This window comes from Sinocyclocheilus rhinocerous, unplaced genomic scaffold (assembly GCF_001515625.1).
Source record: "Sinocyclocheilus rhinocerous isolate Xijiao unplaced genomic scaffold, SAMN03320098_v1.1 scaffold612, whole genome shotgun sequence".
NCBI classification, from domain to species: Eukaryota; Metazoa; Chordata; class Actinopteri; order Cypriniformes; family Cyprinidae; genus Sinocyclocheilus; species Sinocyclocheilus rhinocerous.
Genome location: NW_015625585.1, coordinates 330,898 through 342,720, shown reverse-complemented (window position 1 = coordinate 342,720; position 11,823 = coordinate 330,898). Strand labels below are relative to the sequence as shown.

The window sequence follows — 11,823 nt, the reverse complement described above, 5'->3', positions numbered from 1 at the left end:
ATATAAGTAGCCTATATAAAACTGCAAAATAAACATTCATCTATCGGTACTTTTTACTTAAGTACATAAAAAATCAAGTACTTTTGTACTTTCACTTGAGTAAAATTGAAAACTGAGTACTTTTACTGAAGTAATATTTTATTATACGTATCTGTACTTTTACTCAAGTACTTGATTTGTGTACTTCGTCCACCACTGAAGTTTGGGAAGGGGGATCTTACCGTAACGGGTTCTGCAGAGTTGGTTTCGTAGTAGTTTGTCTCATAGTTGCTGAGCGGCTGGGTTTCTGTGATGCTTGTGGTCTTGTCCTGTGGTTTATTCAGCTGTACAGACACAAACACATGAGATGATGACACTTTAGGAGCTGGTTGTGGATCAGAGGAACATTTCTCGCCTTGATGGGATTTTTTTGTCATTATTTACTCATCCTCATGTCATTGCAATGTTCTTTTTTCTTCTGCAGAGCACAAAAAAAAGGTATTTTGATGAACGATGGCGGGGGGGGGAATAACATCGGACATTCATTGTTTGGGCAAAAAATTGAAAATATCTTGTGTGTTCCACAATTGAAATAAAGTCATACAGGTTTGACGGAACGTGCAGGTTGAGTAAACGACAGAAATGTCATATTTCAAGTGCTTGAAACTTCAAAAGTTTGAATCTTGTTCAACTACCAACATTTTCAACTAAACTAAGTCTCTTCTGCTCACCGAGGCTGCATTTATTTGATTAAAAATACAGCAAAAAGAACAATATTGTGAAATATTATAGCATTTTTAAATAAATGTTTTCTATTTGAATGTATTATAAAATATAATTTACTTCTGTGATGCAAAGCTAAATTTTCAGCATCATTACGCCAGTCTTCACTGTCACATGATCCGTCAGAAATCATTCTAATATGCTGATTAGCTGCTCAAGAAACATTTCTTATTATTATTATCAATGACGAAAATAGTTGTGCAGTTTAATATTTGTGTAAATCAGGATTTTTGATGAATAGAATGTTCAAAAGAATAATTATTGGAAATAGAAATCTTTTGTAACATTACAAATGTCTTAACTCTCACTTTTAATCAATTTAATGTGTCCTTGCTGAATAAAAGCATCAATGTCTTTAAATAAAATCTTATTGACCCCAGTCTTTTGAACGGTCGCGTATGACCATCTTCAGGAAAGGCTAAAAAGGCTAATCAAAAAGTTTTTAACTGGTAAAAGGCAGTATTTAGAGTGAAATAACCGCAGATTTTTTTTTACTGCAGCTGATATTTTCAGCAAACATGAAGAGAGATCTCATAATCACATATTTTAGGGGTGCTGACAGCTGAATTAATCACAGATTTTTAGGGCAGCCGAGATGAAAGATGCCTGTGATGTACACGTTCATTTGCCTGCGCACACACACACACACACACACACGTATGCACACACAAATTTAGCTCCACCCACACGTTCTACATTAAGCTTCAATCAATACACATTACCCCCACGTTAACCCCTTCTTTCTCGACTGTGGCCCGAGGGCAGCATTAGGAATTCTCATTCTTTTCACTTAGCTTGTACTTTACAATACAAATTTGTTTTTATGCAGTCCAGTACCAACCGAGTGAACGGATAATAATCATTAACCAGAGAAAAATGCAGTTATCCTATTTTGAGCCATTCATATTTCCTCCCCAGCCCAGTACTAAGCTTGTACTTCAAAGGTTTAAATGTAAAGATCTATTTTATGGTGGTTTATGCATATGTCTTTACACCAGCTGTGTTTTAATTGCGGTGATAGCCTGGAGAATTGTAAGTAATCTCAACATTGTATAATGAAGAAAGCTCAATACGTCGGAGTTGAAAGAGAATGTCAGATGTGAGCGTTGAGAGGTGACTGATGGAGAAAAAAAATCAGCTTACTATTTCTGTCGAGCTGCCAGACTTCATCGGAGGAGGCGGCTTGTGTTTGGGGGGGCCTCTGGAAAGGAGATAGAACGAGATGTTCAGCTATAACCGTGGTGCGCATGCATGCTATACCGTGAACGCACCGATTAAGATGCATTGAGAATGAAAGGGACAAAAATAGCTTGGATGTTCTAGCCAGGAGAGAAAGAGAGAGCAAAAAATGGATGTTTGAAATGAATGTGTGATTGTGTTTGTGGGTGCGCGTTCACACTCACTCTCCGTTCTCCACGCTCTGGCGGCGTTTGTGGTACATGGCCACACCAGCGCCGATCAAACACAGGATGATTATGGCGGCAATGATGCCCCCGATAACTGGCCCCACGCTCCTGGCTTGTGCTGGTAAAGGTTGATCTGAAACAAGCAAGAGACACATAAAATCCTCTATGTGGGTTTTCTGTTCTCTGAACGTACAAACCACTTACAGTATCTCACAGAAGTGAGTACACCTCTCACCTCAGAACAGGCCTTGCCATGGTCGACCAAAGAAGTTGAGTGCACGTGCTCAGCGTCATATCCAGAGGTTGTGTTTGGGAAATAGACGTATGAGTGCTGCCAGCATTGCTGCAGAGGTTGAAGGGGTGGGGGGTCAGCCTGTCAGTGCTCAGACCATACGCCGCACACTGCATCAAATTGGTCTGCATGGCTGTCGTCCCAGAAGGAAGCCTTTTCTAAAGATGATGCACAAGAAAGATGCTGAAGATGTTAAGACGAACGCGCTTGGGGGGGCTACACCACCCAGTAGATTAAAATCGGCATATAATGAGAGTCGTGTCATATAATACCCATGGTTTGCGTTTGGGTCAAACTGCGACGGATAAGGCTCGACGGCTCGTTGTTGACAAACTGTTTGAGAACACAGACATTTTATGTGTACAGGAAACTTTCCTTCCGAAACAAGATCTGGACAAACTTAATTCTGTCAATAGTGTCTTTCACGGGGTGGGAGAGTCCACAACAGACTTGAGTTTGGGGTTTGTGCATGGTAGAATATCTGGTGGAGTGGCCATTATGTGGCATATGAAATATGATCCTGTAATCACAGTGATTAGATTGAATGTTGATTGGTGTATAGGAATAAAAGTAGCCATCAACAATAATGTTTTTATTATTTTAAATGTTTATATGCCCTATGAATGTCCTGGTAATGAGGATGAATTTATTCAAAGGCTTGCTTTTATATGCTCTTTCATTGAAGAGAGTGAATGCACTTGTATTTATGTAATGGGAGATTTTAATGCAGATGTTTCTGATGTGAAATCTTTGTTTGGCCAGTACTTGGTTAAGTTTTGTCAGGATAATACTTTAATTCTGTCAAGTTTGGATCTGTTGCCAACTGACAGCTACACATATGTCAGTGAGGCCTGGAATACAACTTCATGGCTGGATCACTGCATATGCACTGTTGATGCTCATGAAAGTATAGTGAATGTTGAAATCTTGTATGGAGCAGCTGCAACAGATCACATGCCTATTTCTGTGATGCTAAATATAGAAAAATATATAACCAAAGATAACCAAAAAGGGTAATGATACCCATGATGGGAGAGTTGAGTGGGCTAAGCTCACAGATTGTGATATGCAGCATTATTATAACTTGACTGATGAGTCTCTGGGGAATATTCAAATTCCATATGATGTATTTTTGTGTGTACATGTACATGTATGTAACATGCATGATGAAATTGTGATGGTACTAAACGATGCAACAAATGGGGTTAGACAGGGTGGAATATTGTCACCCATGCTTTTTAACCTTTATATGGATGATCTTACTCAGAGACTTAAAAATTGTAAGACTGGCTGCATGGTGGGAGAAAGACTTTTGAACCATCTGCTGTATGCAGATGACCTAGTCGTAATTTCACCTTACTCTGCTGGGCTGCAACAGTTGCTTAGAGTCTGCTCTGACTATGGTGAGCAATATGACTTAAAGTTTAACATAAAAAAGAGTGTTGTTATAATAGTGAGGACAAAGGAGGACCGTAAGGCTGTGTTCCCCTCTTTTTATTTGGCTGGACAGGAGTTATCGGTGGTGAATAAGGTCAAATATCTTGGTCACATCATTAGAAGTGACCTTTGTGACGATGATGACATTCAGAGACAGTATTGTAAATTGTATGCACAAGCTAACATGCCTGTTCGTAAATTTAGCATGTGTACTGATGATTTCAAAATAGCTTTGTTTAAAGCCTATTGCACTCCACTGTATACTGCCCACTTGTGGTGCAGTTACAGTAAAGCTAAATTTAACAAGTTGCAGGTTGCATATAATGATGCATTGCGACTTTTATTAAAAGTCCCTCGGTGTACAAGTGCCAGTCAGCTTTTTGTTCAGAATCAGGTGCCTATGTTATGTGCTGTTATCAGAAACTTTGTGTAGGACAGCAAATTTACACTGTTATACAAGCTGTACACTCACTACTTTACATTGTAGCAAAGTGTCATTTCTTCAGTGTTGTCACATGAAAAGATATAATAAAATATTTACAAAAATGTGAGGGGTGTACTCACTTCTGTGAGATACTGTATGTGACCAGATAAATGAAAATGAAGACTTGTTCTAAGTTGTATTTACCACCAATGTTTATTTAGTCAATCTATCTATCTGAATTCTGAGGAGAATCAGATATGAGTGTTCATATCAGGGCTGTGTGCCATTCAGAACTGAATTGAGGACTGAATTCAGGAAATTAATTTGAATTATGGTAACAAATTCAATTAAAAATTCAAATTTCAATGCAAGGAAGCAGAATTAAAATAAACAGATTTTTTTTTACCCTAGAAAAACAAAGTTTGTCAAGACAAACTATGAATATTAGCTTGACTGATTAACAAAGATAGATAGATAGATAGATAGATAGATAGAACTTAGACAGATAGAATGATGGATGGATAGATGCCACATACATAAATTTGTATTTAGTTTGCATTTAATTAACTTTTGTGGAAGGGTGTAAGAACACCTCACTTTCAAAAATGCATTACTTGTGTTAAATTATCATTCCTGTCATTCCAATTCAACTTCCTGTGGAATGTGGCCAATTTAATTAAAATTCCAACTGATGAGTTGAAATTCTGAATTTTCCACATCCCTGGTCTAGATGTAGCTCAGATGACCACAAACCAGATACAAGCTGCACTACATTTAAAACCACATTTGAAAGTGGCCCAAATTGGCTGTGGAAAGAGATATTAATCTGTATTTTTTTTTCTGTTCCGACACCATTGTGATGTCCACCATTAGTGCTCCGGACCAGTAAACCCCTTTGAGAACTAATACACCATGACTCCTTATCTTTCCCTTTGCAGTTAGACATTTATAGCTGGAGTGATAAGGTTCTTTGTAGTGCGGCTCAGTTTGATGAGGTATTCACAGGCAAAGCTTGCTAAGACTTGCTGCTGGGGTGGGTATGCTAAAATTAGTAAGTCCCACTGCTCTCAGAGCAACTGATGAGATAGAAGGGGAGAGAGAGAGAGAGATGAGTGAGGTGGAGAGAGATAGATGAGTGGGACTGCCTTCACCAAACCTTTTTATTGAAACTTTGTCCATTGTCGTGCCAATAAAACGCTCTTGAAATGAGAGGTATGATGATTGGGAGTGATAAGAAAGGACAGGAAGATTGAGTGTGTTTGGATGGAAATGACAGTGCGGTACCGTGGCTGTCCACCAGGACTGCCATTTTGTACATTCCTAATGTACAAAATGGCAAAGTTTGATCTGCAAAGTCACAATGGTGATCTTTCTGTGAATTTCAGCCTGTTTCGGAGGGATCAGATTAACTCTGTTTCCAGTGTGTGTAAAGAAACAGATGTGCTCATCGCATGCATGCACGCACGCACAACGTAATCACACATACATTTGTAATATAAAACAGATTCTTGATGAAACCGGGCAGTGAGCCACAGTAATGCATGAAAGCTCTCACACAGAGAACTTGAACGGGGGGGGCGAAAACAATATTGGACACTCCTAAAAACACCAGTATTTCAACAGCAGCATTGAGCTAGAGAGATCAGTTGAACAAATGAAAAAAACTAGCTTGATAAAAGCTGATAGCCACACAGCATGAGACCTTCAGCGATTGTTTTTACCGCGCTGTGTTCAACAAGAGCATTTGTTATCAATGTTCTAGCAAGCAAGAGGGGTTTGCTCAGTGTGTGAGCATATATCAGTGGGGTTTATCGCATAGATCAGGCACTGAAAGCAACATAAACAAATCTAAACTAATGCGTCTAAACAAAGAGCTGTTGTATGTCGTGCAATCCTGAAGATATATTGCTATCAGCTGCACACTGTCCCTCGAGTCGTCTGCTCACGTACTATTGTCTCACATGTGTCCTCTATTGGTTGGTTCTTACATTAGTAGTTCATTTACTTGGCCTGGGTAAATTTCTGCCGAAGCTGCTTATTTTGGGTCGTAGCTCATGCTGTGTGGCTTGTTTGTTTGTTGAGTAGGGTTTCTCAACAAATGACTTGCAATTAAATGAGAAACATTGAGGGCAGGAAGAGAAAATTAAAATCCTTGCAATTCTATTAGAATGAAGACTCCAGGAAGACAAGACAAAAACAAAAAACAAATAATGACCAAAAAAAAGAAAAAAAGTGCAAGCAGCAAATTTCTGGCAGAACTGCTAATAATCACTGCTGCTGTGATTGTTTTGTTGCAGTAAAGTCTCTAAACAAACAACTTGCAATTTAATGTGAAATATTTACATCCATATTGCAATTTTATGTTTTTGCTGTGCTGCTTTTTTTTTTGTCAGAGTCTCTCAACAAATAACTTAAAGCATTGAACTAATGCTGAACATGAAGTAATTTCAGAAATCCCTGAGCATATCTTGTTAAACTAAAAAATAAATAAATGAATGAAATGAATTCAATGATAGAGAGAACAATAAACAGATAGAATGATAGGTAGAACGATAGACAGACAGACAGATAGATAGATAGATAGAAACAGACAGAACAATAGATACAACGAATGAACAATAGATAGGCAGACAGACAGATAGATACATAGATAATAGACAGATAGTGTAATAGAACGATAGATAGATGAGTGTTGAGTGCCAGGGAAGATGTTTAAAATTGCTGATTTTGAGTCGTATTTCCAGCTGCTGTATTTACTTTGTCTCTAAAAAGCGTCTTGTAATTAAAGCGGGAACTGTGAGGGTGGGGGAGGAGCTTCAGAAATCCTTGACAGAATAATCCCTATTACAATTTAATAAGAATGAGGAATCTAGGAAAAAAGCAGACTGCCACCAGCAAATTACTGCTGAAAGCGCCGCTCCTGCTGATGCGCTTGCGTCTCTTTGAGAGGAACTTCTTAAAAGTCACTGAGTGCATCATCCATATCGCAATTTTATTAGAGCGAAGTCTGCGGAAAACAAACTAGACCGTGACCTGCAATAAACCACAATTGTGAATCCATTATTATAAAAAGAAGGAATGTCAGCGAGGGAGATGATGAATAAAGCGAGACAATGGAATGACAAAAAGAAAGAAGACAGGCAGATTTGGACATTTTTTTACAAGTCTGTCGATTTCCAGGAACGTAATGAGACGTAAAGGATGAGAACGAACAACAACTCCACTTTGCACTGCATCACTGGAACACACAATCAACTAAACTGCCATTTCTCTTCCTACTTTTCTCTTAATAGCTCAAAAACTTTCAACACCTTTCTGTTTCTGCTTTACAGGCTTTTTCCTTGCGATGTCACCCAAGGCCAGCGACCCCTGCTTGTGTAGGAGGAAATGAAAACACACACACAAGTGTAAGAGGTGGGTGGACGTTTTGGAGGGACTGACAAAAGATTCATTGTTGAAATAATAATAATTATCAGCAGCAGCTTGACTTCTGATTCATCCCATTATCGCCCATATTCTTTCAGCATTCCACCACTATACTTAGCCACCAGACTTAGAAAGAGAGAAAGAATTAGAGAGAGAGAGAGAGGTTGCGGTGTGCTGAGCTGCCTTTAAAAGCTTTATAAAGATCATGATAATTGAGACGTGCAGTCTGAAATTTGTCTACATGCAGAAAAACAGCCCCGTTCAGTCCACTGCGGCCGCTTCTTAATGCCACAAAGAGGATTATACACACACACACAGAGAGAGAGAGAGAGAGAGACGCCGTGTTCTTGCTAACCCCTGTTCCTATTTTGGTGACCTGCTAGATTTCTGCCTTTGCCTCACCTTCTCTTTACACCAATCCAATTTTCTCTTTACACCAATCCAATTTGCATACTCATCTGCGATTTGTTCCCGCTCTTAGAGATAATGTTTTGATTGGCTGTGGGGTTTGTGACTGGATTTGCTTAACAACTATTACAAACTGCTGTTTATAAGCAAATAGTAAAACAAAATACATTACTGTTCAAAAGTTTTGGTTTTAATTTTAATTTTGGTTATTTTTGAAAGAAGTCTGTTCACCAAGGCTGCATTTATTTGATAAAAAATACGGTAAAAACTTTAATACTTTACAATAAGTTGTCATTAGTTAATGCATAAACTAACATTAACTAAGGATGCACAGTACATTTGTGACAACATTTATTAATCTTAAAATACAACTGCTTATGTTAGTATGCTTATGTCAGTATTACAGATACAACTTTTGGTTTTAATAACATGTTAGTATGCTGAAATTAAAATTATGATTGATATATGCTTTAGAATTTTTTTCACTGTTAACTAATATTAACAAATGGAACATTATTGTAAAGTGTTACAGGTACTATAAAAACAGTAATATTGTGAAATATTATTGCAACTTCAGGGATCTTATCTATGCACAAACAGCTTGTAACACTCCAAAGAGAAAGGAAAACTTGAAATCGCATCATATGACCTCTTTAAGGACCAATTCTCACTATTAACTAGTTGCTTATTAGCATGCATATTACTAGCATATTGATTGTTTATTAGTACTTATAAAGCACATGTAAATGCCTTATTCCGCATGAGCATATTTTAGATCCCTTAATCCGACCCCATACCTAAACTTAACAATTTACTAACCTTAATACCTTACTAAATATTAATAAGCACCAAATTAGGAGTTTGTTAGGGAGAAGTCTTAGTTAATGTGTTCCCTATTCTAAGGTGTTACCAAGTTTGTTTTTTTCATTATATTTTATTTCAAGTAACATTTTTTAATGGTTTTAGTAGTTTTAGTTAACTATAACCCGGTTATATACTAATTGAATGCTTAATATTTTTGTGGAAAACACACACACATATTTATATATATGTATATACGTATATATATATATATATGTGTGTGTGTGTGTGTATATACACATACATATATACATATTTATAAATATGATTCTTCGATGAATAGAAAGTTCAAAGAACAGCAATATTTGTAACATTATAAATGTCTTTCCTGTCATTTTTGATCAATTTAATGCATCCTTGCTGAATACCAGTATTAATTTCACTCAAAAAAATCTCACTGACCCCAAACCTTTGACTAGTAGTGTAAAAAGTTTGTTACAAAAAAACAACAACAACAACTTGATTTCCATTCGAACCTCTACATGAAATGACATACATCCTTTGTTAAAAATGACTAATTTTGTTTGGAAACCTAATCCATGTCTCAAACATTTTCTTTCACCCTCTGACAGCAAGTCGAGTAGCAGTCTCTTCTGAGGAGCTGCAAAAAGCGTTTGTTCAATTCGCTCCATATTTGATCCATCTGCCAGCCCTACTCAACGGATTAAAGGCACGTCTATCATGCGGCGTCTCTGCAAAACTACCTCCGTCAGGCTTCCTCTTCCTCACACTCATAAGTGCATTTCTCTTCAAATAAAACAGTAGGATTGATTCTTTTCCCATAATAGCCTGGGTGAAGTGAATCAAATGAATGGGGGAGGAGGAACCCTAGTTTTTCAGGGACATGAGAGAACAATTCCAAGCTCAAGTCAGTTTGATACAGGCCAATCTCTCTAAATTGCTGTCATTGAGTTGCCTGAATGGAAAGCATGTAGTATAAGAGTGGATTCAAACGAAGCTCGTACAGAACCCATCGCAGCTTTGTCTCACAAGGTCAGAGCTGCTCAAGGATTTCGGAAGATCAGAACCCTATACAGTAGACTTCTTTTGTTCTGCTTAGATGTCCTTGTGTAAGTCAGGGATTTTCAGGTGAGCTCCTAATATCTAGCATGCCACTAACATTGGGTAGAAAGAATTTATCACATTTAAATGATAATTTTCTGGTATTGGCTTTAATACAACAAATTAAGGCACATTTAGTTTCAGAAACAGCATGTTGTTTAATATCACACTTACTATTTCACTCTCAATATAAATACACTAGTTTCAAAGTAAAAAACACAAAAATCAATTAAATGCTACAAGTGAATGGTCATCACAACATTATAATGTAGGCTATTAATTTTGAGTGGATGTTAATGTGGATATTCTGAGACTTCCTAAAGATTACATTCAAGCTTCTGGTGTTCTACGGTCAATTTTTATTTTTTTGAATTTTATACGTTATAGGAATGTTATGAAACTTGGTAAAGGTTTTGGCACTTGCTACATGAATACCAAAAAATAAAATAATAATAATAAACAAAAAGAAAATCATGGAAATGATTCGAAAGGGTTAAATGGTCCTGAAAAAAATAGTCACAACTCAAATTTGGAACACAACTTTATATTTATGGCTTCGATTTTCTCAGTTTTAGAGTATTGGAAAATATGCATTTCATAAAATTTCAATTTGAAGATAGTATTTTTCTGCAATATTCATAACAATAAACTTCTATGGCATATTTTTATTTCACTTTTATTTTTTTTACTAATTTTTTTAGTCTTTATACATTCAAATATATAGCCGTCTTTGCTTTCCTTCCAAGGAGATAATCATTTTTGTGCATATTTGGCATCTAAAAGTAAAACCCTCAGGTGTTGTCACAGTGACTTGAATGGTTAATTTTAAAGAGTTTTCAGACTGATTTAACATAATATTGTATCTGGCTTTGTCTGTGTGTATGTGTATGTTTGCAGCAGTGGGACTCGCTAGATGGTGTCTTACCTCCCTGATGGAGTGGTTACCTGGATACTGCATGCATAAATAATTGAGCCTGAGACAAGCAAGCGTGTGTGTGTGTGTGTGTGTGTGTGTGTGTGTGTATTTGGCTGCCCAGGCTCATGTGGAGTTGCAAAACACCTGCGTGGCTGGCAGCAAAACAGTTTTTTTTAATGTGAATTAATAAAACAAACCATCCTTGACTTTCGCTTAGGTTCTCCTCTCGTATCTGATGGGCTCTCTGTGGGAGAAGCCAGTGCTGCTTCATGGCATTATTTAAGCAATTTTGGCTTGGTAGACGATAAAGAATTCAAAAATCCATAAACTTACAGTAGAGCCATTTCTAGGGACTAGTGCTGTCACGATTTTCATTTCAGTACAGCCAATATAAATACCAATAACAGTAACATTTCATTAAATAATATACTCATAGTTCTCAGAGTAGGATTTGAATAAAAAAAAAAAAGTCTTAATCATGACAATTCAGGTAAAAAAACCTTTACAAAAAATTACATTTTAAGCCTTTATAAGGATGTTTTTTAATTTGTATCCTTTTCTGGGTGCCTTATAGACAATAAGTGAGTATCCCTTATTCAAAGAGCAGAAATATGAATTCATTTTACACCTAATCAGTATTCCTTGCGTTGACGGAACATTTCAAATTAAATACAGCAAGAAGTAATATGCTAAAGAACACACTTTTTATTTAAAAAGAACATTTGTTTTTTAGAACATTTTAAAACATTAATATATAAAACGTTATTTTAAATTAAAAAATAATTCACAATATTATGTTTTTTACTCTTATGCAGCCTTGATGAGCATA

At 36.7% G+C, this 11,823-nt stretch overlaps 1 protein-coding gene across 1 annotated transcript in view; it reads right to left on the bottom strand.

The window, feature by feature from the left end:
• The window catches only part of LOC107753776 (nectin-2-like), a 151,729-nt gene that overhangs the window by 4,438 nt on the left and 135,468 nt on the right, over positions 1-11,823 (bottom strand). Inside the window, exons 7-9 of the mRNA XM_016570015.1 lie at positions 2,166-2,301; positions 1,906-1,963; positions 222-323 (exon numbers count right to left, since the gene is read on the bottom strand). Of these exons, the coding sequence (XP_016425501.1) occupies positions 222-323; positions 1,906-1,963; positions 2,166-2,301 (296 nt within the window). The remainder of the gene's footprint in view (positions 1-221; positions 324-1,905; positions 1,964-2,165; positions 2,302-11,823) is intronic.